Source organism: Scardinius erythrophthalmus (genome assembly GCF_964197995.2).
Source record: "Scardinius erythrophthalmus genome assembly, chromosome: 24".
Taxonomy (NCBI): Eukaryota; Metazoa; Chordata; class Actinopteri; order Cypriniformes; family Leuciscidae; genus Scardinius; species Scardinius erythrophthalmus.
The window spans coordinates 25,836,726-25,851,562 of NC_138244.1; the positions used below are offsets into that span (position 1 = coordinate 25,836,726).

At 39.7% G+C, this 14,837-nt stretch overlaps 1 protein-coding gene across 5 annotated transcripts in view; it reads left to right on the plus strand.

Annotated features, from left to right (window-relative positions):
- Window positions 1–14,837, plus strand: part of kif21a (kinesin family member 21A) — an 89,791-nt gene continuing 74,954 nt past the window's right edge. For 3 of the 5 annotated variants that reach the window (XM_081356829.1, XM_081356830.1, XM_081356831.1), the window contains exon 1: window positions 1–294. In XM_081356829.1, coding sequence (XP_081212955.1) covers window positions 251–294 — 44 coding nt within the window. In that variant the 5' untranslated portion in view covers window positions 1–250. The remainder of the gene's footprint in view (window positions 295–14,837) is intronic. The other 2 variants (XM_081356833.1, XM_081356832.1) reach the window with 2 other exon arrangements.

The window sequence follows — 14,837 nt, forward strand, 5'->3', positions numbered from 1 at the left end:
GCGGCTGGGACCTCATGAAGTGAGCATGTAGATCAGATGAGATCAGGACACGCACAGCACAGGAGCGCTGCATGAGCGAGTGAGAATGAGTGATCGTGCTGCATCTCTGCTGTAGCTGGTGCAGCGACTCACAGCCTGAGACATGGCAGAGGGGATCCGCACATGAGCTGCTGAACTCGCTCAACGCCGCATAGAGGCTGCGCACTTCAGGATCGATCGGATTGCTGTGCGATCGATGAAGATCTGAATCATGTCAAGCGGACAGGACGAGAGCACAGTCCGGGTGGCGCTCAGGTAGGGCACTAGCTAGTGTGCGTTACTGATGTGCACTCATGCTGTCACCTGCTGCACCCATGCACGTGCGCGAAGCACATTCACCCTAGAATTAATAGAAACAATTAAGAGTATGTTGTGGTTTGCATAATATTAATTAATTCAAAATTTGAAATTAATTCAAAATGATTTCCGATGGGAAGTTTTCAGCAATATGTCTATGTTGAAAACGCCTAGCTACGCACAAAATTACACTTCCAGCCAGAAATGATATTTCACGTGTAACCGGGATTATATTTGACCAATGAGATTTCACAAAGGGCGGGGCAAACAAACGCGACGCAAACTTTTTCCTAAGCCCCATGATGCTTTGCGCGAATAATAAGCATTTTCAAAATCTCCCACAGATATTCTTGTGATACCATATCTCACAATAAAATACAAAGCGTAACGCTGTTGATAAAACATGAAGGAAATTTTACAGCTCATTCAGTTAAACTGATGGATAAGGATTATTTGTAGTGCAACCTTCCCAGATAGCAAACTGACATTGAACCAACATGGAAACGACGTCTCTCCTGACATTGAAACAACATCACTTTGCTCATCGAATTAACGTTGAATCAACGTCAGACACGCCATTCAACCGCATTTCAACATTGAATCAATGTTTTATTTTCAACGTAATAAATAGTAAAGATTGATCCAACGTTGAAATTTGATTGATGATTGATACTAACCTTTACAACTAAGAATCAACGTTGAATCGACGTCTGCCTGCTATCTGGGTTATGATTTGAAATTAATTTTTTTAGTCTTTTTGAGTGGAACTTCCCCAAACCGGATGTGCTTTCCAAATCGTAAACACTGTAGGCATGTTCGGAAAAAGGTGGATAAAAGAAGCAACGGCAAAGTCGTGTGTTTGTCATTCCTGGATGGGACGGTTTTGACTAACAGGGATTTGCAGTGACCATAAGGCAAACAAAATACTCTGCATGCGAATACTAGGGGTGTAACGATACCCTCATGTCACGATTCAATTCATATTTCGATATATTCCTGATTCTGGACCTGAAAATACATAATAATTTTAGACGAATATGCTTGCTCTCACTGACTAGATATATTTAAAATAATGTAGGCCGCTTTTTTCTGGTAACAGAAGATATCTGGCATTATCAGGACACACACATATTCCCCCATTACATTATTATACATTATATTCAACATTATATATAGTAGCTTAATATAGTACTGACACTGAAACTCTGTGATCTTGAATTCTTTCTCACACAGTAATTTTGTGGTTGAATTATACACAATAAATATTGTCACTATCCACGATACATATTGTTGCATTTTTCTATTGCAATATATTGTGACACCCCTAGCGAATACAGATGCTTCTTACTTTTTTTGAAGCTCATTTTTTGTTATGAGACTGTGTTTGTGTAGTTCAGTTGCAGCAAGTGCAGTTTCATCCAAACTTGCATACTTCCCTAATCCCTACTGTATAGTAAGCGAAAATTAGAACGTGAAAGGAGTAGTGCGCATATGATGGACACTTTACTATCCCATGAGGATACGGGAGAGCAGGGCCGTTGCTTAGAGGGGGGGATGGGGGTCCACTGGCATTGGGGGACCTGAACTCCTGGATTTCAACCGAGAGCCCAAAGCAATACACTGTACAAGGGCCTAAAAACTGAGGATTGTGACTGACAGTAAAGTGGCGTAACTGGCGCTGGTCGGTCACATGATGAAATGCAGCACGTCCAGATTCCATTTGTGATGAGAGGACGTGATTTAGGATGTTTTTGGCCTATATCATTCATTTTCACCAAGAGTTGGAAACCTGAGCAGCCGAGCACATTGGCGATGCAAAGTTCAAGTGAATGCAAACGCGCAGCATTGCGATGTGCCGACAACCAATGGGAGGGAAGACTGTGTTGCCCATGTGACCTGATGCCTCATACTGCGGTTGAGAAGCTATTACTATTGTTTTAAATTCTTCTATTTATTTGATACTTTATTAGAAATAGTTTACAATTGCAGTAATATAGATTTTTTCTTATTAAGGTGCGGTCACATTAGTGAAAATTTAGCCGAATTGTCAATAGTGTAGCCAATACATAGAGACCCCTCACACAGAAGCCACTTTAAACCAAAGCTGAAGAAAATCTGAGATTGTTCACGAGATTCACTCTATAGTTTAAATGAAGCTCATTAATTTTGCTTTCTAAATGAAAGTCCTGAGTTAAGATGTTATCGTGCACATGATACACACGGCATCCAGCACAACTGAGGACGGCAGGTGTGTGCGTGTGTGTGTGTGTGTGTGTAAACCGCTGTGTCAGCATCAGCCTCAGACACTTACCAAAAACTGTTTCAGGGATAAGGATTTTAGTTGTGTGTGTTAGTGGTTTTAGTGTCATTCTGTGCTAAAAGTAGACAGTTAACTGACAGATGATCAATGGAAGAAGAGATTTATTGATGAATCTGTTCTTTAGATCTCAGTGTTTCAGATGTCTACAGAGATGCGTTCATAGTTTACTGGTCACAAAGTCAAATCTCGGTGTCTGTTACAGGAAGTTAAAGTCAATACCAGTCAGAGTGACGGAGCATGTGCGATCCGCTCAATATCTCGATCCGCTCAATCGCTCACGCTCCACTCATGTACCGCTCATGCTTAACAGTAAACCACGTTCTCTCGAATCCTGATCCGACATTACATTTCTCTGTTCGTAATGAGTTTCTTGAATGTCTCAATTACAGTAGGGCCTATATTTGGATCAGTTAATCAGATTAACTTGATTTAGCAGAATTAAAGGTGCTCTAAGCGATGTTGGGTGACGTCACTTCTTGTTGACGTTCGAAGTATTGTCAAATAAAACGGAGGCTAGCTCGACCCTCCCTCCTCCTCATCCCGTCCCTTCCCCATCACTTCCGTGCTTCCTGAAACAGTCATGAACCGTTTAGAAAAACCAAACTGGATTTCATGTGCACGCGTACTAACCCCCCCACCCCCAAGTCATTCTTGTCGGTTATTGGCTGGAACACTATTTGTTATGTTTAGTGGTCCAGGCTGGGCCAGTTTGTTTTTGTTGCCGTTTGTGGAGCCTGTAGTGTCTACAGAGACCGCGTTTTTTTTACAGTGTGTTCAGGGGACAGGCAGCGAGCGTATGGTGAGGAGATTTCGCTGTATGTGACAAACAATGTTTTGGCCTAAAAACACGTGACATCACTTAGAGCACCTTTAATACCACAATGAACTAACCTATTCGTCCAGTGAACACTCAATTACAACATTAATTCTAAGAAATGTTAATTTCCGGGGTATGGGAAAATAACTTTCATACTGTACAGTTCTACTCAGAGCATGTAGTCGAAATCTGCATGATTAGGGACTCCAGTATATAAGCATGAAACACCGACAACTTTACGAGTGAGATGAACAAGACTTTATTAACTAGACTAAACACTTAGACTAATCTATGCATGCAGTTTACCAAGGGAAAGAGAGCTGAAGCAGAATACAGGAGAGCAAGAAGTTATAGCATTGTTTGAAATTCTGCAGATCAACAGCCTTGAGCAAACCATCAGTTTAGTTCTAACACGCCCTTCTTTAAAAGGGGTAAGGATACTTAATGCAGGGCTTGACATTAACTTTTTGAGGCACTTGTCCTTCGGACAAGTAAATTTATGTTTTACTTGTCCATGCACAAAAGTCACTTGTCCGAGTAAAGATTTATAATTTTATCATTTATTTATTTTTTTTTTGTGTGTTTTGCTAATGCAGAATTCGAACAAACCATTGAAAGCATCCAAACACTATCAATATTAATAAAATTCAGTTGAAACAGTAGAAAGGAACGTGTCCCAAGAACAGAGTTCCCCTTCAACAAGAAATAAGGATCTCCAGACTCCAGACTCCATAATACAAAGTAATACTTTGCACGCTGGTGTGCAGTGTATCACCAGAGGAAGTGGTGACTCTTGTAGGTATCCTCAGTATTTGCAAGCTAGCTAGACAAGCTGAAGCTAGCTAGACTTACTGTATACTATATCTAAAATAATTTTGTAGACATAGAGATGCACCGATTTCAATTTTCTAGGCCGATTCCGGTTTTTCATTGAGTTTGACCTGCCGATTCTGATTTTTTTTTTTCTAACCACTTTACAGCACACACAAATATATATTTTTTATCATTTCTTTAACCCTTTCACGCGTTAGTTTAAAATATTCTAACTGACCCCCCCACCCCCAGAGTGTTTTTTCAAGGCGAACGTTCCCTTTAATGTTTCCATGGCGACGCGTCACGCGATACACTGCAGCCACAATAATACTGTTATGACAGATGTGTCGCTTTTATTTCGCTTTTCCTTTATTCAAAATATTCATAAACTTGCTTACCATGTCATCAATCAACCTATCTGATATTCCGATTCTCAAATACGTGTGAGTGAGTGTGTTTGTTTGTTTAAAAACCTTTATAAATAATCTTGATCATGAGATGGGCGCCGCGATGTTGTCCTGTCAGTCGGATTTACAGCACGTGAACTCATCAGTTTCTCCCGAAATAAATGCAAGAAAGTGGCCGGTGAATTGAGAAGAATAGAGTAAACTTTATAGTTACTTCCACTATGTTTGTCTGATATGATTAACACACGTCGGCAAATTATATTTGAATAGATTGTTATTGCTGCTTCCACAGACATCAGTGTGTATTTTACAAACTCCAAATGTATTGTTTTACTCGTGCTTATGTGTATTTAAATATCTGAAACCTAAAATAAACATTATGAGGTTAAAAACACTGCTTAGTTGTGATAGGCCTATCCACGACTTTCCCGAACTCTGACCTTTCCCGTGATCGCTATGGCAACGTAGAACAAGCCGGTATCGAACTTCCGGTTTACGTTAGCCTGAAGATACCGCTATCAGAGAGCCTCAACAAACCCAAACAATTTGCTTGGATAATGAGGAGTAGAGCTTAGATAGGGCCCAAAAAATCAAGCCCGACCCTACCTGAGACCGTTGTGTCCGAGCCCGGCCCGACACATTAACTGTAATTATGAGCCCGAGCCCAATTTAGACCCAATCATTTTTAATACGTGGGCCGTTATAACCAGGGGCGGCGCCAGATAATTTTTTAACGTGTGCTGAGGGGGTGCTATTATATATAAATACTTTTAATAAATGAGCAAAAATTGGCCACTTAATATTTAATATTCAATTATTTTAATGATCACAATTAAAGTATTAATGTTATTAAATTGAACAAGCACAACATTCGGCATTCAATCAAATATTATTAAAGATTTATTATTATTAATAATGTTATTTCAACACAATATCTCGTTATTTTGACATCATATGTGTGCCGAGTGTGCGTGCAATAAGCAAGATGTGCATTTGTAAATCCAGTGAAACGCGTGCATTGATTTTTATTAATAAACTAGTGTTTTGTGTCTGTCTGCTGCAAAGATGAAGATGATCATGGTGTTCACTTTTCATAATCAACATAGATGGAAAAAAATTGCATTATAATATTTGAACAAATATGAAACTAAATGCTCTTATTTAATGGCTACAACAAATATAGGCCAACATACTCTCTATTTGTACAAATTGCTGCACATTCAAGTTAATTCTCGAATTAATTTTCAAATTATTGAAAACAATAAACATACCACTTAAAAATATATATACAGTTGTACTGCAGTTTTTTCTAAGTAGCGTTACAAGAAACACTCTTTCTGCGTAGAGGGTCCGTTTATGTTGGAAACAACTCCCATTCATAAAATCCTTCAGTTTTCGCGTGTTGTTTGTGCACCTGACAACGGTACACGTTGAGCCACAAGGAGCCATTGCTGTCAGCATTACTACTTGTCAGTAATCAGTTTCACCCGTTTGTACCGCGACGCGAGTATCCCTTGTGTGCAAGCTTCATTAAGCGTTACGCTAAACCGGAACTGAGATACCGGCAACAGGAAGTATCGAGTGTCATGGCGACGCCCATTAAGACTCGCAGGAAAGTTGTGGATATGACAGCGCTAAACGCGTCCGACTCTGGCTCAGCGCCAGGCAACGCGCGAAAGCACAGTTTGAATCTGGCAGTTATGCGACGTCTCAAATCGGTAAAATTAAATCGGTAAAATTATAGACGTAATGAGTGGCACATAACGTTAAGTAACATGGCATTTTATTTTGTTTGAAATTTAACTTGTCCAGTGGGACAACTAATTTTCTCTTCCACTTGTCCTACAAAAAAATCCACTTGTCCCGGACAAGCGGACAAGCCTTAATGTCGAGCCCTGCTTAATGTATCAAATAATGAGTCCTGATGCAATTTGTTGAGGCTCCAGTTTGCTGATGTTGTGTTGATAAGAGAGAACCAGTGGGAGTCAGAGGATCTTTGGTGGATGGAAAGACAAGGCCACAGTCTGGCACAAGCTTAGGACTCTTTCAGCATCACCTTCACATCAAGATTTCTCAGAAAAAAAACAGAGAACATGCGTGATCTTGTGGTCAGTGATCTCTTAAGTGTGAAGATGTCCTCTGGATTTGAGTGAGCCAATCAGAAGCTGTTCCTTTGGAGAGAAACTTTACAACTCTGTGTTCTGGCAGGGCATTTGGTAATTTGATTGGGTGTTTAAGAGGAGCTTCTAGATTCTTATAATACTAATGTGTCACAAAGTTAGCAAAATGTAATGTATAAAGTAATGAATAGGGAATGAAAATTGGAGCTCATAAATACCAAACATGCTACACGTGATTTCGGTTAACCAAACTATGCAATTTTGAAACATTCATCCAAAAGATTTTGAATCAATGCATAGGCCAAACATTATAAAAGGAAAACCTTGAGATGGGAAAATTGGATGCATGTTTATAAATTTCTCAAGTGGTTATATTGTCGTGATTACCGTTTATTGTCATTTAAATGTTTATATTCCAATGTGGAGTAAATATAATTCTTTTATTAAAAAGTTGAAATAAAAACTTCCTTATGTAATTTAAATGTTTGTGCAACTCAGTTTTAGCTATTTTAGTGCTGATTATTATTAAACAAGTTTGATTAATTAATTGATTATTCATTTATTATTTATTTTTAGTTTCAGTTTTCGGTTAAGTGCATCCTGAATTTTAGATTTTGGCCCAGAATATTCATTTCAGTGCATTACTGCCTTTGACTATCAGAATATGGTATCAGCAACATCCACTGAAAGACCCATATAGGTTGATGATAACACAAATGGCCAATATGACTAATGACCAATACCTGTGATTTTTGTACAAATACAAACACCGTATTCAAAAGCAGAAATTTACAGTTAAAATTACAAATATAGCTGCAAGCAGCAATACGGGGCCAAGCCCTGGAAGGCAAAGCAAGCAGACCAAGTATGGCGCACAGCCAGCACATCAAGTACAGCAGCGCTGCAAGCATTTAATGCCTCGTTTCCACTGAGCGGTACGGAACGGTACGCGTTTATTTGCGTTTCCACTATCAAAAGTTGTGAATGGTACCAAAATGCCGAACCGTACCGTACCACTTTTTAGGTACCCTTCCATTGGGGTACCTAGCACAGTGGAACGGTACTAAAAGGTGGAGCTAGACTCACTGCAGGACGTTGATTGGTTGACAGAGAATCGTCACTTGTGCGTGCTACAAGAGGAATGACAACATAAGAAGCGCCATTTTTTAATATACAGTTTAATATAATACTACTGTTACTGTATCACGAAATGTAATTTTAAGAGTTTTTCAGGCGAGAATGTAGTTGTTTAAAGCTCAAATCTGTGGTTTATTTATAAAGATGATTTTTTTTTCCCCGGTTGTGAGATCCATGCGTTCAGCGGGCGCTCGGCGCTCATGTTTCCCGGCTGGATGAGCCTTGCCTCGGCGTTCGTCGCAGACTCCGACGGTAGTGGTTAAACATAAGATATAATTCGTTTTGTGTAGACCTAACGGGCGATCTTTGGTCTCGTGAGTATATAATGAGTTCCCTGTCGATCGTTTTGGCTGAGGGCTAAGTTTAGTTTTATATTAATGTTATTTGTGTTTAACTACTTGTAATGTTAGAGCGCTGCATTTGGATATTTGACTGAATTGTTTGCTTTATTTCTTATTGTATAGCTTCTTGTACTTTACTTAAACTTTTATATAGGCTATTATTGATAAAACTGAAATTTTACAAAAAGAAATATGGTTTCTTGTCATTTTTTATTACAAGATTATCACTGATGTTTATTGCAACATTTGTACAAATGCATATATTGCCTGGAATATGTTTATTTTATTTATTTTTTTAAACGAAAAGAGGTAACGTTAGGGTTGTGTTTATATTTCGTTTCGTTATAACGTATAACGTGCAGTGAATAATCAATATGCGTTGCGCATGAACCACATTTGTGTCCCTATAATGTTTAATTTATTTAAATGAAAACGAAAAGAGGCAGAGTGGTGTTTTATAACATATTTCGTTTTATTGTTGCTTAAAATGTACAGACAGAGTAACCGAGATAACCGGTGTATCAGCGACGCTTTTAAGAACGCGCTGTACCATTTGCATGTAGGAGTCGCACATGGCAAGTACAAACTTTGCGTACTTGATATTGAGAAAAGCCTAATGTCGGCGCTTGTCTTCTTGTGACAAACATGTCGAGGAGCAAGAACAAGATCTGCTGCATGTCATCCATTGTAGTTTACTATGTTCTTCTTCGCACGAAAATGACGTCGATCGAAACACCACGCCTATCAAGTAAGGGTACTGTTGGCAGTGGAAACGCTAGCCAGATCATGGTTAACAGACCCGAACCGTACCGTACTGTCCCGTACCGTACCGTACTGCTCAGTGGAAACGAGGCATAAGCACCAACAGCAGTGCGGAGCCGGAAGAGCAAAGCATCAGAAATTTTATGTACATGTAAATGTACATCAAGCACAGCAAGTACTGTAAGCACAGCAGTGCAGCAAGCATTTAAGCATCAACAGCAGTGCAGAGCCGGAAGAGCAAAACAGAGCTTAATTCTAATGTAGTTTATAGTTAGCCAATGTGGAGCCAGAAGAGCAAAAAGAGCAGAAATAGAATGTACATGAAGAAGAGATAGGTTCAGAAGTACTTATGGATGAAATCAAAACAAGCCGCTTTAGCGCAATGCAGAGCAAAAGATTAGAACAATGCAGGAATCAACAACATTTTTATACTCCTCCAACACAGGGTTCGAACCCACAACCGGAACGGCTCGGGATTAGTAACACATGGTTTAGCAGACTGCGGACAGACAGACTTCAAATTAAGGACGTACAGTCACAAAACTGCAGAGGAGAGGCTTCAGTGTAAAAATGAGCACACAAAAGCAAGTTAACCAGATTAGCATGCTAAGATAGCTTAATGCTAATGTAGCTTATGGCTTATGACATGGTACATCCAATCCTGGCAAAATAGATATCCTCGGATTCGACATGACGCAAGGAATCGATACACACCAATTTTATGATTTTGTGACAAACTGTTCACAAGTTACAGCCTCTGAACCAATTTTGGGTCGACCTTGTTAAATTTGCGACATCATAACTTTTTTTTTTTCCAGTATAGCAAAAAAATCGGGGACAGTACTTCTATGTGGCTCGGTCCGAAGATCATTTGAGCAAATTTTGGACAATTTTGGACATTTTGAAGGAGGAGTAGCGAGTAGGAGTAGTTTTACATTCACTCCAATATTGCGGCCAGTCACATTGTTGAAAAATGACATATGAGATATTGTTGAAATCGGCATAAACCAAGGAATATATTGACATAAAGAAATCAAATTTCAAGCAATGTTAGCAAAAGTTATAAGCGTTTTTTCAAAAAAACAATGATTTCTCTGAAACACTAGGTGGCGCTGTGATCAAACTTCTCGGGTACCTTCGGGCCATGCTAATGATGAAATTTCAAATAGCTTAAAAGATATTGCAAATTATGACAAAATTCTAAATGGCGGACACGTGGTACATCCCATCATGGCAAAATCGATATCCATGGATTCGGCATGACCCAAGGAATCCACAGATACCACATTTGTGATTTTCTGACAAACTGTTCAAAAGTTATTGTCCAAAATATCAAAAGTTATAACCATTTCAATGTTGAATTTTTGAACTGGTGGTGGCGCTATAGAGTTGGTCCTAGAGACTCCAAAATTGGTCCAATTACTTTTCATGACCATATGTACAAGTGTGCTAAATTTCATCATTTTCCTACTTACGGTTCATAGGGCTGCCATAGACTTCCATTGGCGGAATAATAATAATAAGAAAACTAACAGATACAATAGCTGCCTCAGCCCCTTCGGGGCTTGGCCCCTAAAGATATCATTTTTATTTTGCTAAAAATATAAATCAGTTTATTTACAAAATCTGATTTACAAAAAAAAGCTAATTCGCATAAAAAGTTTATATATCTGCAAACAGCAATTCACAAACTCATATTTTTGAGTTTGCAAATGCACAAACACATTTACATTCACAATTCCAAAGCACAATGTGTACATACTCAAATATTATCCACCAAATCATCAGTGATCCTTGTTCTATTGATACATTCTGCCTGTTCCTTTTGTCTGCACCAAAAATCTTGACTTTCATTTATTTTTTATAATTTTTTAACTTTTAAATGCATACAATTTTGAAAATAAATCAGCTGTGCTTTTTTCACCTTCTATGTATTTTAAAGTGTGTGTTTGCCTTTATCTAGTGAAGATGCGTGACAGATTTCGATAAACAAGCTCATTGTATGGATACAGTAATCCTGAATGCAAACGCGACACATCCGTGTGTTTACAGGACTGGTAGCAGAACAGTAGATCGTGACATGAGTGTGAGAGACAGCTGTGTGTGACGGTGCAGTTTTGTCGAGTGAGTCAGCGTCTCTTCTCTCACAGACACAGACTGATGTCCTTCCTCATGGTAATCTAGTTAGTCCACTGATCCACGTTGTTATGACACTGAAATACAGTCATAAAAAATATTAGGGATGCATGATATACCGGCCACCATATCGGTATCAGCCGATATATGCTCATTTTTAATGTTATAGTTATTGGCCCTATAAGAAATTAGTCTGGATATTAAAGATGATAAAGAATGTATTATCTCCTCCAGCTGAGTGCTCAGATGCGCACTGTTCACCTGATGCTTTTAAATTGCTTGATTGGAATCAAGGAAAATGCTGTTAAGTGCTAGCCTGACGTCGTCATACTCAGATTATAGTCAGAATGGCCCTCATTTATCAATCTTGCGTAGAAACGGGCGTATATATTGGCGTAAGATTATGCTTACACTCTTCTCATCGCCTGATTTATGAAGCTGTGCGTACCTTTGAAATTCTGGTGTACGCAATACCTGCCCTTGATAAATGCCGCGGCTGAAATCGATCGTAATTAGAATACCACGCCCCTATATATTCAAGTCTCCGCTCCCCCCACGCCCTCATTTTACGCCATGGACACACGGAAGACGGCAAAGAAGAGAAACTTCTTTGAGAAAGAGAAAGCGAAACCAGGGAAGTGGAAAGAAACAAAATTGATTTCTAGATTTTTATTAATAATGACGCTTATTGTTATTTAGAAGAAGAATGTCGTTATTATTATTATTTGTATTATTATTATTATTTAAAATAAGAAGAATGACATTTTTATTATTTTGTCAGTCTGATTTTTTTTGGTCATTGAAAGCCTTTCATTACTAAACCCAGTCCGTGCACACCTGCCGGGCCTAACCCTGGCCTAACCATCGTTTCAAAGAATAGTACAACGGCGAGCGCGTCGAGTATAAACGCCTCGTCCGTTTGGGGAGGTGCGCGCGCAGTCCGCGGAGACTCGCGCTGCGGAGCCAGGCGAAAGTATAAACAAGGCTTGAAACGTCAGGTAAAGCGCACAGGCTCGCAACTGAAGGAATACATATGCCTACAATTCAAATGCTTTGGTAAAATCACACAAATTAAACATTGAAGTCCATGTTGCACAAAAATAAACACTGAATTTTATAATTACTATGTTGTTGTTTTTTTTACAGTGGGTCATAATATATTATATCTTTTAGTTTGTCAGTGCGTTTTGTGGTGTTAGGAATTGTTTTTCTGCGCATTCCCGCACTCAAAACGTGCGTACACCACCTCCTGAGCTGGCGTAGGATTTGAGCGTGCCGTACGCCAACGTCCATATTGATAAATCTCAAAGTCACCGTGGTTTTGGGTGTACGCCAGGTGTACGCTGGAAATTTGGTGTACGCACTTTTGATAAATGAGGGCCAATGTGAGTCTGAAACTGCTCAATTGGGCTGTGATTAAGGGGCGTGTTTCAACCGGACCAGGAAAGAAAAAGCTTCTGCACTCAATTGGATAGACCTACAACCATAGACAGTAAACTAAATGGACACAGCAACCCCATAGACTTCAACGGGGCCATAGTGTAAGATACAAGGTAATGGAGCCTTTTATACATTGTCGTGTCTCTTTAGAAATAAAGTTAGAAATAAGAGTCTTTAAACACCTCCGATGTAAAGTTATTTGCTGTCAAAGTGACGCCAAAATGAATGGGAGTCAATGGGATGCTAACAGCAGGTGGTGGCTTGTTAGCCAGTGGATGTCCCCATAGAAGGTACGCTTTCCAGGTGCTGGATTACCCCCTTGCCTACAACCAATCAGAGCAACGGAGTTAGTGACGTATGTTCTTCATTCATCTTTCCGATCAACAAATGCCTTGATCGCGGTTCTCTTTTCCTCTTTTTAAATGAATGTGCTGTCGATATCTTCTATAACAGACGCGATGGCGGAATCTACACATCTCAGTTCTCCAGCGGCAGCCATCTTTTTTGAAAACGAATTCAACCCAAGCGCTCTTTGTGACGTGGATGATTACGTTAATGTTAATCATCTGTCCATCATCGTATAAAGCCTGCCCTTACAATTTGATTGGTCCGAACAGCTCTGGTTCGAGCATAGTAGCTCCACAATGGCTCAAGTCCAGACCGAACTTCCCGACCTCAAATGTTGTGGGCGGGGCTAAGCTTGTCATTGTTCGTCCTCAACAGAGTTACACCTTTATGACTAACACAGTCAAGGTCTCTCCATTCACAGCGTTTTGTGCAATTGGAAGTTGCAATATTATGTTAATTTTGTGAATATGCTTTGGTTAAGTTAAAGCAGTAGTAAAGTCAAGCTCTCACTATTAAAGGGATACTTCACCTCTGGAAAGATGAATGTGTATTTAAAATAGGTCATTTATGTAGAAGAAATGTGAAGAAATGTTTTAATTTGGTGCCTTCTAGACTGAGAAAAGCCAGAAAATGTATTTTTGGCTTATGTGGATGAAAGACAACAACTCCCAGAATGCACTTGCTTCGCTGCCCTAGGAGGCCACGCCTACCGGTTAGAGAGCGCAGTTGAAAACAAGGTTAGGCTACCAGTGAGTCTCCGTGACGAGTCTGCCTGGGATTTCGGGATCGCCCAAAATGTCCGGGATTCGTCTTTTGCGTTCTACAGTCGCCATTCATCATGTTTACTGTGGCGAGCAGGACGAGGCTGACGGCCGCGGGAGAACGGCGCGAGGCCGGTTGTGTCATTACTGAGACGCGCCGGTCTCGTATCTCTCACGGAGGTGGGGGAATTTTCTTAGCAAGGGTAAAGCGCACATCAACCGATCACTTGTTTAGCGTTCATGTAAACACTACATTCAGATTCACCGATCGGAATGAATTCAGTTAGATTGAAACAAAAGGTGTGCATGTAAACAATGAATGGCGACCGCAGAACGCAAAAGTCGAATCCCGGACATTTTGAACGATCTCGCCCGCCGGACATGTCTGGGAAAAAGAGGATGGTAACCCCTACTTACTCAGCTTTCTCCACAGAACAAGAGCCTGCTAGCTTAGCTTCCAAAGAAAGACGGCTGACACTGTGTTCATTCTGTGAGTGGGATCCCACCTCCTATGGGCGGGTTGAGAACATGCGGGACAGCTCCTCCTACTGGCTGTAGTCTTTAGCCTCTGGCCAAAAATCCTCCGATGACGCAAAATGACGATTTTTGCGTCATCGGAGGATTTTTTCCAGACAAAAAATACATAAATCTCTCCTCTCAGGGGGATATGAGGGTGGAAAGCACAGTAATTCGAAAATACTACAGGTTTTCTACTAATACAAAGCTTAATGCTAAATCCTGAAGTATCTCTTTAACTAGTAGCTAATTAGCATGCATATTACTATTATATTGGCTATTATAAAAAAAAAAAACATATTAATGCCTCATTCTGCATGACTTTATTCTACATTCCTAATCGTACCCAATACCTAAACTTAACAACTACCTTACTATTAATAAGCGATAATTAGGAGTTTATTGAGGCAAAAGTCTTAGTTAATAGTTAGTTGATAGTGAGAATTGGACCCTAATCTAAAACGTGACCAGAATAACTTTAACCCCCTGAGGTCGGCTATCGCGCCGGCGCGATAGGCTCGTTTTTTTCCGTATGAGTGCAAAAAAATAATAAAATAAAAATATTAATTTTTATCTTATATGC